At 43.2% G+C, this 15,848-nt stretch overlaps 1 protein-coding gene across 8 annotated transcripts in view; it reads left to right on the top strand.

Annotated features, from left to right (window-relative positions):
• ZNF827 (zinc finger protein 827) overlaps nt 1-15,848 on the top strand; it is a 186,736-nt gene that overhangs the window by 153,806 nt on the left and 17,082 nt on the right. For all 8 annotated transcript variants that reach the window (XM_043902546.1, XM_043902547.1, XM_043902549.1 and 5 more), the window contains exons 9-10: nt 11,663-11,800; nt 15,517-15,688. In XM_043902546.1, the coding sequence (XP_043758481.1) occupies nt 11,663-11,800; nt 15,517-15,688 (310 nt within the window). The remainder of the gene's footprint in view (nt 1-11,662; nt 11,801-15,516; nt 15,689-15,848) is intronic.

Below are 15,848 nucleotides of genomic sequence, written 5' to 3'. Positions count from 1 at the left end.
TGTCCATGGGGATTCTCCAGGCAAAAATACTGGAGTGGGTTGCTATGCCCTCCTCCAGGGGATCTTCCCAACCCAGGGATCGAACCTGTATCTCTATGTCTCCTGCACTGGCAGGTGGGTTCTTTACCACTAGCACCACCTGGGAAGCCCAGTTCCTCTTTCAGCTACATCTAAATCCACAGCTTTTTCCTTCATTAAAGGCCATGAATAAATTATTGACAATGATATTATTGTGGAGATATCCTGTTTTATTTTATTTAAAAATAAAATGTTTGCCAATGGTGTTACTTATTATTATTGGTAACACATTGTCAATGCTGCCAATCATTTTTACATACTTTCATAGGAAAATACTATTCATAGAGGTACTTCCCAATCCCATGTTGGTAAGCCCTACCTGGAGAAAAGTAATTAAAGAAACCAACAAACAGAAATCTTCATCACATAAAAACATATAACTTTGCTTAATCAAATAGATAGTATTTCTGGTCCAGGAGAAAAATATTTGTGATGAGTGTTGCCTTCAAATGTTAAATCTACCATCATTTAACACAAATCATATAATGTGCTAAAACTCAAGGTCAAGAGAAAGACAAACTGAAGAGTTACATTTTCTGTTAATACAGAATTCAATAGATTAGGAGCAGAGAGCAAAGAAGACTGAAAATTTGAAACTGGATGTGGTCACACTAGAATACTGCAGTGTCTGGGAACTGATAAGGGCTTTAAGGAAATTTAGAAATCTTTAAAGGAATGGATGATATGATCAAGACTTGTCCATAAGAAAAGAGAACTAGAATAATTGAGACAACCAGCGGATTCCAGTCTCAGTGAAGGGAATGACAGAATACCTAGGGGCTTACTTGAATAATATTTGGAAATGACTGTGACTTGAATTTAAAAAGAAACATTAAATATTTTTAAAATGCTCTATAGGCATGATACATAGCACATCATATAATATTAGCAGTAAATGAACATGCTTCTTGGCCTTTTGGGTACGATCACATGTAGAAGTAAATGAACATTAAATTCCTTAGTGTTGTAGAACTTATTTTAGGAAGTCTAAAATATTTAGAATTTTCACATTTTAGAGTATTATAGAAAGTTTAAATTTTTTAACAATGGTGATCTGCTTTTAGTTTATTCATTCCCTCCCTTATTCAATAAATAAATGTGGAACACCAAGTTCAGCAATATACAAGGGGGAAAAGAGATGATTCTCCCATTTGCCCTAGCAATGGTAATGTTATCCCTCAGGATATTCTCATATGTGCCCACACTTCATGATAATCTGTAGAAGAAAACTATTTTAGATATAAAGATTCACCATCACCTAATATAGTCATGGGGTAGCACCACACTTGAATGCCTGTTCCTTTTCTAAGAAAAGTTGAAAGAACAGTCATTGTAGGATCTTATTCTGGGGCCAGTGAAAACTGACCTGAAAGGATTTAATTAAAATTTACATAATTGGTGCTCATATTTTTGATACCCAGCAACCTATCAGCAGTAAAGACCTAGAAGGACACCCAGGAGAATTCAGGCAAGAGAAAGAAGACGGGGGCTCCAGATTTCACCACTCTCTCTCTGTCTGGGTCCTGGGGTCAGTATTTGGGTTGCCCCAACAAACCCCCCCTTTAAATTTACGCTGTCCTGATGCTTCTTCTTTGTGGCTGGTAAATTTAGGAAAATTTAAATTGAAACAAATCGGGATTGTAGCAGATAGATTTGTCTGCGGTGAAATAAATCAGAACCTTTGAATTTTCTTCACTGATCTAGTATAATTATGTAATCTAATGAGTGGTTGGGGGTTTGGGCTTTGGAGCCATATAGACTTGGGTTTGGGCTAGGCTGTCACTTACCAGCTGGGAGAACTTGAATTCATTGTTCAACCTCCCTGAGCCTGATACTCCTTTTTTTGTAAAATGGGAATGGTAACAGTAGTGTCTCACCATAGTGCTGTTATAAGTTCCTATATAATATGTGTACATGCATGGTACAGTGCCCGGCACAGTGGTGAATCCGCCATACACGAAACCTATGGCTTTAATTATGCGTTATCTTCTGAATGGACTTTTTTTTATTGTAGTATCTTTGCTCTACAACGTTGTGTTGATTTCTGCTCTACGACAAAGTGAATCAGCTATAAGTATACATGCATGCCCCCCCTGTTGGACCTCCCTTCCACCCCCACCCCTCCCCTCTAGGTCACCACAGACCACTGAGCTGAGCAGCCTATGCTACGTAGCAGGTTCTAATATACTTTTAAGAAACTCTGACGCTGTTTTGCATAATGAAGATAAGCTGCCCAAAGAGGATGAATCTCATTGACCAGAATCATGTTTTAGGGCTACACCCTAACAGCAGTGGAAGCTGGGAAGGGAAATGCATGTTGTTGTTTTTTTTAACGAGGCACAGTGCTCCCCTAAAGAAAAAGATTGTAGCTCTGTTAGCTATTGAGTAAGCAATGAGTAGTGCCTGCCACAGACACAAGAATGACAGCTCCCAGGCCTGATGGTTTTCTAACAAAGATTTGTGAATGTTCTCAACATTGGGACGTTCTGAGGGCATTTGCTAAGACTTCAAATCTTATCATCATCATTAAGAAGAGAAGGATTCACTGGTCTGTGTAACTGGCAAGAATAATAACCAGAGCCCCTTGGCTGTCTCTCCTGTATCAATATTGTCAGTTCGCTTCCATGTTGCAATGTAAAATTTGGTTGCCATTTAGTTCAGCTGTTATGATCTTGGAGGTATGATGGTCTCATTTATTCAGTAAGCATTTATAGAGTGTCCACTGATCTTGGAAATACAAGTAGAGGAAAAATGTAGAAGCAACATCCAAATTCCTACAAATTCCTAATGGATTGATTGATGAGGTGAAGTTATATAGAGATGAGGGCTCCTGAACTGAACTGAATTTTGAAATGAGCCCCAAGAAAGATCAAGACCATGAACACTTTTATACCTAAAAAATCTCCGCCCGGTATTTTTAATCAAGCACAGATTGACTCTTGCTAAATTCTGCTAGCTTAGCTATTCCTTGATCTGACATCTTGACCAGTGGAAAATCCCTTACTTTGGGAAAGTATTTGGAATCACCTTTAAAATGGAATTTGGTGGCACCAAGACCTACAGAGAGGTGGTTGTAGGGAACCTAATAGATCTGTTCAGTTCAGTTGCTCAGTCGTGTCCGACTCTTTGCAATCCCATGGGCTGCAGCACGCCAGGCTTCCCTGTCCCTCACCAACTCCCAGAGCTTGCTCAAACTCATGTCCGTCGAGCCCGTGACGCCATCCAGCCATCTCATCCTCTGTCGTCCCCTTCTCCTCCTGCCTTCAATCTTTCCCAGCATTAGGGTCTTTTCCAAGGAGTCGGTTCTTCGCATCAGATGGCCAAAGTTTGGAGTTTCAGCTTCAGCATCAGTCCTTCCAGTGAATATTCAGGACTGATTTCCTTTAGGATTTACTGGTTGGATCTCCTTGCCATCCAAGGGACTCTCAAGAGTCTTCTCCAATACCACAAAAGCATCAATTGTTTGGCACTCAGCTTTCTTTTTAGTCCAACTCTCACATCCATACATGACTACTGGAAAAACCGTAGCTTTGACTACATGGACCTTTATCAGCAAAGTAATGTCTCTGCTTTATAAAAGCTGTCTAGGTTGGTCATAGCTTTTCTTCCAAGGAGCAAGCGTCTTTTAATTCCATGGCTGCAGTTACTATCTGCAGTGATTTGGGAGCCCCAAAAAAATAATGATCTGTTAGGACCTGCCAGATTACCCTAAGTTGCAGTGACCCTTACAAGAAATTTGTCAAGGATATAGAACTGCGAACACCGTAGCAGAGATGCTGCCTCTGTGCATGGTGTAAGTCACTTCAGTCGTGTCCAGCTCTTTGTGGCCCTGTGGACAGTGGCCCTGCAAAGATATTGACCCCCATCGGGAATTCCCTGGTGGTCCAGTGGCTAAGACTCTGCGCTCCTGATACAGGGGGGCTGGGTTCGATCCCTGGTCAGGGAACTAGATCCCACATGCCACAACTAAGACTCTATGCAGCCAAATGAATAAAAATAAATGTTTAAAAAAAAAAAAAAAAAGATATTGACCCCCAAAGAGTCCTAAAGCATGACTGGCTCTCCTTAATTCACAAGCAACCCTCAGAAGGCAGCAGCTTGTCTTAAGCCCATGAAACCAAAGGACAGAACCGGCAGGGAAAGGACTTACCAGATAAACCACGTGCCCTGCCTGGAAGTGACCGGGTAGGTTTTAACCTATAGAAGAGAATGGACTAAATGCCAAGGGTTTCAGAAGTTCATTTGAGAGATGCCTCGCAACTCTCCGGGCTTGATGATGAAAGAAAGACTCACAGTACCATCTGTCACCACGGAAAACCCAAGGGGCCCCAGAGCCTCTTCCACATTGAACAGCTGATGCGGATTTAGTCAATCTGGACAGTTATTTATGCGTTGAGGTCACACTTTGGCCAATCTTTTGCTTACGCCTTTAACCAAATAAAGCCTTCTCTCTCCACATGTCTCTTGCCAAAGTCAGGTTGAGAGATGGTTCTTTGAGAGGATTATTTTGGCAGGAGATCCGGGGAGCCTCTCACACAAACACAGTAACAAAGCCTGATGATACACCAGTCAGGGAGCTAAATGATGTGAAAGCTGAAAAGCAAACTCAAGTCCTTTCCTTTGCCCCTCTCATTCTTTGAGAGGTTTTGTTTGTTTAACAAAAATGTTCCCCAAAAGTCAATGAAAGGCCCAAAGGGAAGTCAGTTTACCTCCGAGGGGCTTGGCTTTTAGTTTTCCCATTTGATCTTCCTCTTGTTCTTTCTTTGTTCTGCTTTGTGACATACTGGTCTCTAACTTCTCTGTGGCTGGGAATATTCTAGGCTGACACCGTCAAAAAGAGAGATTGGCATACAGACATACAAAGTCGAAACCTAGTGAGAACCTGCTATGGAGCGTGGGTTAGCACATCTACTCAATGCTCTGTGGTGACCTAACGGGAAGGAAGCCCACAAAAGGCGGGGGGGGGGGGGAGTGTATGTATGCATGTGACTGACTCACTTTGCTGGACAGCAGAAACGAATGCAACGTTGTAAAGCAACTATATTCCAATTTAAAAAAAAGAGAGAGAGGTGGAAATACATCCTAGTGTCTGTGAATTGTTGCTAAATTACATATGTCCACTTGTAACCAAGAATTTAAACCCTGAGCCAAAGCACAGGAAGAGAAAGAAAAATCCCTTCTTGTTAGTTGTAAACATCGTCTGTGATTCCACGTGGCTTGCAGGAGCTTCAGTGAGGCCCAGTCTGGTCACTCCTCTCTCAGAGTCACTGGCCAGGTACCTGAGCAATTACTTCAGTCCTCTGGGCCTCGGTTTCCTTATATGTAAGAAGAGAGAATTGAACAGAATGATCCTGAGCCTTAGGTATGCTGGAAACCTTGATTCTATTATCCAAACCTGTACTGTTCTGAGGTGCAGTGAGATGGAAGAGGCCCTGGAATTTTATGCTTCGTTTCATCCTCCTGGAAATGAAAGAGTTGGATTCAAAGAAAGCCGAGTCCTCTACTGGATCCAATGTTCTGTCACACAGAGTTTGATGAAGCTCCCTCCCAATCTGTACCAGATGGGTTTATCACATGGAAATTTTTGGAGAAATACTTGATGGACCTGTGCGTCAAATGAGACCAGTGCCCTCGGATCACTGGATCACAAGAGGCGAGTTTGGCATCCTGTCTCTTGGCTGTTGAGCCTCATCATTATGAATGAGGGTTCTCAGTTCACCACAAAGGGGAGGAGCTAAGAGCCTTGTACTGGGACTGCTAAGATGGGGTGACTCTCCAAATACCCTCTTTCTATATTCTGAACCACACTGTAAGAGATAAAAAGTGCTTACTCCTGCATACTTAGTTATTGCTTCACTTAAAACAAAAATGTATTTAAGAAAGAGGGAAAGATCCAAATGATATTCAAAGCGAATATCATGGGTGGAAAAATAGAGTGGAAAACATCTACTCAAATAGTACCAAGTAGCCAGGAATTTATGGGAACAATTTATGGATATCTCAGGAACCAGAGTATAAGAGGATAAAGGGAAATAAAATGCTTTGTAGGAGAGAGAATCCTCTGAGACGCTGTATTAAAAAGTATCAGTTCCATTCAGTCGCTCAGTCCTGTCCAACTCTTTGCAACCCCATGGACTGCAGCACACCAGGCTTAATCATTAACTAAGTATTTTGCTATAAAGGAAATGAAGAAAATTATCCACAGCTTCTTAAAATAATGAAACAAATATTAAGGGATGTGGAAATAAGAGCAAGTTTTTAAAAACAATACCTGTATCCCAAATTTTGCACTGATTACAAAGCAGTTAGTGTTATGTGAATTTTTCCGTTATGTGTTATGCTTCAATTAAAAGTTTTTAAAAGCAAATTTCTTAATTTAAAAAGTTGTTTTTTTTTTTTGAGGAGAACAAAAGATAATTAAGATGGAAATATGCTCAGCTGGCTGTACACTTAACTGCTGTTTACAGTGAATATGGAGAGTTCTTCACGGGATACGGGAATTTTGGAATACAGCTTGTCAAAGGCAGACCTAACTTCCAAAGTCCTCAATTAAAGAGTAATCATGGGAGGAGTCTCAATTAAGAGCATCATAAGTAAAAGAAAACCCAACTGACAGTGGCTGAAACAAATAGTGGTTTATTTTCCTTATCTAAAAAGTAAGTCCCGAGTGGGTGGTTTTAGCCATTTATTCAGCTACTGGAAGATGCCATCCAGGACCCAGACATTTTTCATCTTTCCCTTTCAACATACTTAACACGTTGGCTTTCACCTCAGGCCTCATATGCCCAAAATGGCTGCCGTAATCCCAGGCATTGTCTCTGTGTTCAAGGAAAGAAAAAGAAGAGGGCCAACACCAAGTATATCTTTCTCTTTATCAGGAAAGCAAAAGCCTTTTTATTGGTCATAACTTTAGCACATGACTACCCCAGCTGCCTCTACAGTGGGAATTAGACAGGGAGAGGAAAGTTGAGAGTGACTGTTGGGTTAACCAAAAAACAGTGTCTGCCAGAGAATGTGTCTTGAAGAGAATAATCCTGTGGCTTGTTATTGGGAAGAAGTAAGGACAGAGGCCCTCTGGGGATATGGCTCAGGACTGGAAACATTTCTAATAAAAATCATTAAATCATGGTTCTCGGGTTGAGTTAAAACACCATTCAGAAAGCAAGTAGCCTTATTTTTTACCCTGAATTGGCCATTAGCTTTAACTAATGCTATTTCCAAGCCTCAGTCTTTCACAGTATAAAATAAGAATAATGTTTATTCCCTGCCAAACTCGGGTCCTCTCATTCAGTCATTCACTTCTTCAACAACTGTCTACACCCACCTGCTATATATCAGGTCTGTGCCCATGCCCAGGAAGCATAAATAAATCCTCCAGAACCCCCTCCCTCAATGACTCACCTTCTAATAAGGAGGGGAAGCCGGAGAACATAATTACTGAACACTGTCACATGTCAAACTCACTGGGTGCTCTATATTAAAAAGATACATATAATATATTAATAGAAGATAGGTAAACATGATATAACAGGTAAGGTGGTGCAATAGCGTATTCAATAAAAGTGCTTTGGGACAGAGAAGGGAAAAGGACACATTAGCTGGGGAACTGGCAAAGGCTTGACCAAGGAGATTCTGTCTGAGACAGGGCTTGAAAATGAGCTGGAGTCTGTGTGCGGAAGAGGTGCCACAGGTGGGGAGTCGCTTCTGGTGGAGGCACAGTTGATTCAAAAGCGTTGAAGGCTCCAGAGGGACTAGCTTGTTTCCGAAAGGCAAGTCTCTCACTCCACTGAGCCTTTGGGAAGCAAAGTGGGGAGATGGTTGGAGTCAGTGTGTGGACGATCTTAGGAGCCCTGTGCAGGAGGAGTTTGGCCTGCACGGGGAACAGAAGACGAGATATGACCTGCCTTGTGCCTCAGAAAGGTCATCTGGGAACCTCCAGGAGGGGCTGGTGGAATGGGACCCGCGAGTCTGTTTAGGAGGCTTTGGCAGTGTTCCTGGTGAGAGACATGACTCAGTTAAGCAGTAGCCAGGCCAGTTCATTCGGTTTCCGGGGAAGGAGATGATGGAGCACAGTACCTGTGACTATGAATCAAGCTGAAAGATGCACACGCTGGGGGCACGTGCCACTTGTCCCCACAGTGATTTTCTTAACGTAGGGCTACAGTCTGTATTACTTAATGCAAAGAAATTAGTATAGGCCTCCACATCCATTTTTATAAATATTTATCTATAGGGTTCACACTTTAAGTAGTTTATAGTATCTTTGGTAACTTTTGATCCTCAAGAGCTGCAGGCAGTGCTCGGATCTCTTCCAGAACGTGTCCTGGAGAGCTGGCGGTCCCAGCTGCGAGGCCTCCATGGTGCTGGAACCAGCCCTGCTTCCAGAAGGCAGACAGTGGTCCTAAAGCGTGGCCTTGCAGGGCATCCGTCACATTCAGCTATCGCTCTCCAACCAGACGGGCAGCTTTTGGTGACCAATTGGATGTGTTAAAAGACAGAGAGAGGGAGGGAGGGAGGGATCAAAACAGATTCTGAGGTCATTCTCACGGCAGGCAGGTGATACCATCCCCAGGAAACGTGGAAGACCCTGGCATCCCTTGGGCTCCATTTCAGCTCAGGGGAAAGAAGAGCAAGTACTTTGATTTCAGTACTTGTTTGGGCAAAGTTCTAATTCCCCTCTTGCCCCTGCACCTCCATCCCCAGCCTCACCCCAGTCTGATTTCAAGGCCATGTTCTGGGATGAGGCTGCGATGGCCTGGTTCCCTTGCTCCTGCATGTGAAATGACAATGGGTGCCCAAAGCAAACGCAGATAGCAAGGAGGGAGAGGAGCTGGTCCCTGGACAGGGCTTGAGGCCCAGGCCGGGGCCGCGGGGGGTGGAGGGGGGGGCCACTGACCAGGGCTGGACACCCCCACCCTGCCTCACCGTGTCTGCAGACAGTCCTTCTGCTTCCCCATAGCATAGCCTTCGTGGTTCTAACCTTTTTCTAGACCAGTGGAGGCAATTGGACTTTTCATGATGCTTCAACTTCTCAAGCACATGACTGATCCTTGAAAGAGTTACTAAGAGACTTCTCTCTTTATAATTGCATCTGCTTGTTTGGTCTGTGACCCAATTAGTTCATTCTTGTTGGGAGTGTATTGGAAGACCCTGTACCCTCTTGATCTCTCCTTATAATTATTACTGTCATCCTCCTTTGAAGCCTGTTGTGATTACACACTTCAAACGAGCTACCGAAATGCCCTCTCATGCCATGTGTAGAAATGCTCACAGCTCGGTCTCAAGGACAGCCATCCGAGAGTGGGTCTTGTCCTCACATATCAGAGCCCCTTTGCGCTTTCTTTCCTCCACAACTCCACCTCTTCCCCTGCAGAGGTTTGTAGTCACACATTCCTACTCTAATAAGAAGACTCGATCTTGTCTCTGAGGCCCGAAGAGCTACGTTTAACAAACACGGATCAATCAATACATGGGCCTTATCAGTGTTAGGATTACTGGCAGCAAACATTTTTGCAGTTTCACCATCAGTCCCCCACCCCTTCCAAACATACATTTGTGTTTGCTTCTTCTTTCCTGAGATTACACTATCTGGCAAGCCTGAATTCAAATGAAAATTGATCCAGTTGACTCACCCAAATGCAGGTGGAAGCCTGTATTTGTATTTGGGAAGCAGTTTTCACCAAACTGGGGGAAATCAAGTTCTTTGTTCTGATGTTTGTCTCTGCCCGGTGGTCTGAATGTTTTCATCTGCTTGATTTGATGGAAAGTTCCTTCCACCATTTAATTATGGCCACATGGTATCTGGTTGTACAAGCACCACCGTGCTGTAGGAACATTCACAGTAATTGACTGAGATAAAGGACAAGATACTGACTCAGTGAATTATCTGTCTTGCTCTTCAGGGTGAGGCTGAAAGCCGTAGTGGGCCCAGACATGTGTCCTCATGAAGGTGTCCCCTTCCCTCTTTTTGGTACTCTTGTCACCTCTCTCCTTATCTTACTGTTGAAGGAATGTTTATGGAGTCCTTAAGTTCAGTGAGAAGCGATATGGAGCTTCCCTGGCAGCTCATTGGTAAAGAATCCATGTGCAGTGCAGGAGAGGTGGGTTTGATCCCCGGCTCAGGAAGATCTCCTGGATAAGGAAATGGAAACCCACTCCAGTATTCTTGACTGGAGAATCCCACGGCCAGAGGAGAGATGAGGAAATTAAAGGTAACACCATGGATGATGATGAGAAAATAAACCCTTTTTAAGATGTCAAAAGAAGATATTAAGGTCCACACAGGTGATTTGTGGCTCTGAATTACTTACAGGTGACTTGTGGCTCTCATTTTCCCAAGCATCGTGAGACTTTTGGGGAATTTCTGGTTGTATACTCTTCCATGAGGGCATTTTATGTGGAGTAGAGTCTGACTCCACTCAGGCTGCTGTAACAAAATACCATAGACTGGGTAGCTTATAAACATAAAGATGTACCGCACACAGGCCTGGAGGCTGGAAGCCCCAGAGCAGGATGCCCGCGTGGGCAGGCAGGGGCCTTCTTCTAGGACACAGACTGCCTATGTCCTGCTGAGTCCTCACAGAGCAAAGGGGCAGAGAACCCTGCGGGGCCTCTTTTTTAAGGACACTAATCCCACTCGTGAGAATGTACCCTCATGACCTAATCACCTTCCAGGGACCCACCTCTAAAACTCCACCACTTTGAGCATTAGGGTTTCAGTGTATGAATTTGCGGGGACTCATACATTCAGACCATAGTGAGCAATACACAGTTGTCATCCTTGAGTCTGTGTACCACTGGTTCCTCATTAAGGATTTTGCACAACCCAGAACATAGGGCAAAACGTTTTGTGCATAAAGGACAATGAAAGTGTAATCCTTTCAAGAGATGGAACCATCTGTTTCTACATCAGAATCTGAGCTTTGGCATTCTTGATTTACTGTCTGGTGGCAAGAGTCTGCAGGCTTCCCAGATGGCGCTAGTGGTAAAGAACTCACCTGCCAATGCAGGAGACGCAGGTTCAATCTCTGGGTCGGGAAGATCCCCTGGAGGAGGAAATGACAACCCACTCCAGTATTCTTGCCTGGAGAATCCTATGGACAGAGGAGGCTGGCAGACTACAGTCCATGGAGTTGCAAAGATTTAGACATGACTGAAGTGAGTTAGCACACACACACAGGCAAGAGTCTGCACTTCTGGAATTTTAACATGCAACTCAACCACTCACCCATTCTGCACCTTTTATAGAGTCCCTGCTGTATCTGGGGCAGAGTGCTAAGCCATGTTGTCATCCTGCTGAAGGGTTGGGTCCACAGACCTTTAGTGAGGAAGGAGAGAAACCATGGGAGCTTGACTAAAATTGGGATCCATTTCCCACCACAGTTTTCAAGAATGGCCTTCTTAGAGACAGGAGATAAGCATGAAGACCAGAGGTTACTTGTAGTTTACCAGCCACCTTCTTTAGAAGGAAGCCTTGGCTTAAGTTGAATGTTGAATGTTGAACATTAACTTGAATGTTGACCAAGCTGAAACGTGCTTCCATTGCCTTGTTTATTTCTCACACTGCTTTGTTCTTTTGGCCCAGAAACAGAAAAGATAGTCCTCGAGGCAGGAAACGGGTTGCCCTCCTGGAAGTTCAACGACCAGCTCTTCCCCTGCGACGTGTGTGGGAAAGTATTTGGCCGACAGCAGACGTTGTCCCGACACCTGTCTCTGCACACAGGTGAGTCGGGGCCTTCCCCCTCTGGACCACTGGCTTCTTCATGATCAAGAATCTGTGTTTCTGAACTTCCCTGGCGGTCCAGTAGTTAAGACTCCGTGCTCCCAATCCTGGGGGTGTAGGTTCGATCCCTGGTCAGGGAACTAGGGTCCCACATGCCACTTGGTGTGGACAAAAAAAAAAAAAAAAATTAATTAAACCAGGAAGTGGTATAAATGTTTTTATCCTGACCTTTTCAAGACATTTTACCTGGCATGTTCAAATAAGGCTCTGGAAAGAGTTTTTTATTTGTACTGAAAGGATCTGTTGCATTCAAGGAGGATTGATGAGAAAAGATTCACATTTAGGTGTGTTCAGGGGAAATTCCTCAACTCTAAGGAGTTTATTGCTCTCATCTTGAACGCATAGGGGGTGGGTGACTGCACTCTATCTTATTGGATTCATCTCATTGTGGTAGGTGGGAGGAAGGGGAAAGAGCACCTTGGTGGAGAAATAGTGTCTGTCTTTATTTATGTATAGTAAGAGAATTATGGTTGATTCTGAGTATTGGGAAGTGGAAACCCCAATAAATAGTAACTTCATCAATGCAACAATAATAAGCTAGGGCAAAAAGAAGTGAGGTAAAATCAATATTAAACAAAAAGCAAGATGGAAATAAGAAAATGAAGTGTTTGAATTTTTACACTGAAGATCAGCCTTGTTGAAAAATTCAGATGTGTCTTATTTAAAGCAAACAGAAAATGATAAAATAAAAGTTTTATATGTCACACAAAACAAAAAAGCAAGACAGTATTAGTATAACAAGATTAATTTTCTCTTTATATATCTATTTTTTAATATTTTTAATCTTTTAAACCAGTAAAGACTAAATTTAGTCATATACTTAGCCACAAAGAAAACTTTCACTTGTTCAAAAAAGTAGAACTTCTGTGTGCCACATTCTCTGAATATACTTCAATGAAATTTAAAATAACCAAGCGTCCATAAAATGTCCTACCTAATCGGATCAAAGGAAATGAAGAAAATCACAAATTCCAGACATCTAGGAGGAATGAAAGGAGAACATTCATACCTAAACCTGGAACAAACAGCTGCAGCTCTGGTCTGAGGAACCTTTATGGACTTAAATGTTTTAATTAGAAGGGAAGAAAAACAAAAATAAAGTAACTTAGCACTCATTGTAAAGAATTAGTAAAAGAACAAATTCTAGGAAGAAGATCATAAATGGATAAATCCCTTTAAGTCTGTTTAAGAAAAACAAAGGAGGCAGAAGTATTCAAAATGAGTAATGAAAAGGGAAGCCTAATTCTTCTCTTATACATTTACAGTTCTTACAAAATATTCCCCCCATGTTGTACAATGCCTCTTTGAGTCTATCTTACACCAGTAGCTTGTACCTCCCACTTCCCCGCCCCTAATTTCCCCTCCGCTCCAGTAGTAACCACTGGTTTGTTCTCTAAATCTGTGTCTGCTTCTTTGTTTGTTAAACTACTAGTTTGCTTTATTTTTTAGATTTCGCATATAATTGATACTATACAATATTTGTCTTTGTCTGGCTTATTTCACTTAACAGAATACCCTCCAAGTCCATCTATGTTGCTGCAAGTAACAAAATTTCATTTATTTTTATGGCGGAGTAATATTTCTTTAGAGGTTCCTTGGTGACTCAGTGGTAAAGAATCTGCCTGCAGTGCCGGAGACGCAGGTTCAATCCCTGGGTCGGGAAGATCCCCTGGAGGAAAGCATGGCAACCCACGCCAGTATTCTTGCCTGGAGAATTCCATGGACAGAGGAGCCTGGCAGGCTACAGTCCATGGGGTCGCAAAGAGTCACACACAACTGAAGTGACTTAGCATGCATTGTGCAATATTTCATTGATGTAGCTACCACATCTTCCTTATCCATTCATCTATTAATGGACATTTATGTTGGGAAGCCTGATTTCTAACACAGATGTTATTAAAGAATTACTGGAAAATAAAGGCAACTCAGTGGCAAAAAAAAAAGCTGAAAATTTTAAATGACATAGGTAATTTAAGCAAAATTTCCAAAATTCACCGAAGCTGGTGGGGAGAAACTTGGACTGTAGTCTACCAGGCTCCTCTGTCCATGGGATTCTCTAGGCAAAAATACTGGAGTGGGTTGCCATGCCCTCCTCAAATTCCCAAAGAGGAATTTGGAAAGATGAGGAGACAATATTAACACAAAGTATCAGGTCCAGAAACTTTTCCAGCAGGGTTCTTTTTTAACCTGTCAAGACTAGAAAGTTCTGACATTGTTAAACTACTCCAAATGACAGAAAAAGATAATGACTTACCTGGTGGTCCAGTGGTTAAGACTCCATGCTTCCACTGCAGGAGGTGAGGGTTTGATCCCTGGTTGGGGAACTAGGAGCCCACATTCCACAGGGGCACGGCCGAGAAAAAGGAAAAAGAGAAAGAAAGCTCAACGGTTAACTTTATGGAGAAATTGTAACCTTACTACCAAACCTTAACAATCTTAATATCAAAGCTTAACAACCTCGCTTATTAATTAGAAATGCCAAAATTCTAAAGAAAAGACTATTCTCTCTACATTGTAGGGCTCCTCCCCAGCTCTACCTGAGCCCAGGCCACCAGCCCCTCAGATGTTGGGGGCCACTTATAATAATAATGATGCCTTAAATTTTGTGGCAGAAAAACTTTTTTTTGCACTCTACCCTATGATGTAGATAAGACAGACAGGTATTTTCTTTAAGGCAAGCCCAGTATTACAAAGTCAGAACTAAGGACAGAAAAGGAAGTTGTCCTTTTCATCCTCTGCTGCCGTCTGTCATCTTTAGCGGCACCTAAAAGCAAAGCCGGCTCTTTTTCCTTGAATTTACTTGATTAGTCAAATGAATTCAGAATGCCACTCTGAAAATGGCCCTAAAACATTGTCAGTTTTATGAAAGAGATTCTATTAAGACATATAATTAAAGTTTTTTATTTTATTTATGTACCATGAAAATTTCCAATTCAATTATTTCATCTGATTCATTTTTTTCCCCCTTTAATTTTCTTCGGGTTCATTTCTTGACTGACCCAGGCCTGGAGCTTAGGGAAAATGATGGTGTGTCTCTTACACACCAGCCCTGAGACGGCTGATTCACATGCCCTTCCTCAGCTCAGCACCCACCCTGGACCTACACACCTGGGAGCTTGGACACACACACACACATACAGTATTCTTGTAGCCTGCACGCGGCTCCCGTCATCAGGAAGAGGGGCCTGTGGGTATCCAGAAAAAAGCAGATGGTCCAGTCGCCCTGGAATTTTCTTTTATCTTTGAAAGTATAAATGCAGGTGCCACCAGGTGAAGACTGTATGTGCATGTGTGCTCAGCTGTGTCCATCTCTTTTCGACCCCACGGACTGTAGCCCACCAGGCTCCTCTGTCCGTGGGCTTTCCCAGGCAAGAAAACTGAAGTGTTGCCATGCCCTCCTCCAGAGGATTTTTTTCCCAACCCAGGGATTGAACCCGCATCTCCTGTGTCTCCTGCAATGGCAGGTGAATTCTTTACCACTTGATCCATCACGAAATTCTCTTTCGATATTCACAATCCCAGAGGGTTCACTTTGACCCCACTGGAACTGAGATTTGCGCCCTCCTATCCTTGATACCTCTGAGTGGTCTCTTGCAAGATGTTGGGCTCCCATTTCTGAGCGTGGTTTGGGTTTTCTCCTGTCCCTTCGCCCCCAGAGGAAAGAAAATACAAATGCCACTTGTGTCCCTATGCTGCTAAGTGCCGTGCAAACCTGAACCAGCACCTGACCGTCCACTCGGTGAAGCTGGTGAGCACGGACGCCGAGGACATCGTCAGCGCCGTCACCTCCGAAGGCAGTGATGGGAAGAAGCACCCTTATTATTACAGGTGGGCCGCCAGCGGAGCCCGCTGGTCCGGGCTGCCCAGACATTCTCGGACACGCCCTGCACATCTGCTAGGGCACAGGTGACCAAGTGTCTCGTCTCAGCCTCAGGGCTGAGCCTCCTTTTCATATTGACTTTGCTTGGGTTGAAGCCTGTGTGGGGCT

This window comes from Cervus elaphus, chromosome 5, assembly GCF_910594005.1.
Source record: "Cervus elaphus chromosome 5, mCerEla1.1, whole genome shotgun sequence".
In the NCBI taxonomy this organism is placed as follows: domain Eukaryota; kingdom Metazoa; phylum Chordata; class Mammalia; order Artiodactyla; family Cervidae; genus Cervus; species Cervus elaphus.
Note: the sequence above shows the minus strand (reverse complement) of the source record. Positions and strands in the feature narration are given on the sequence as shown.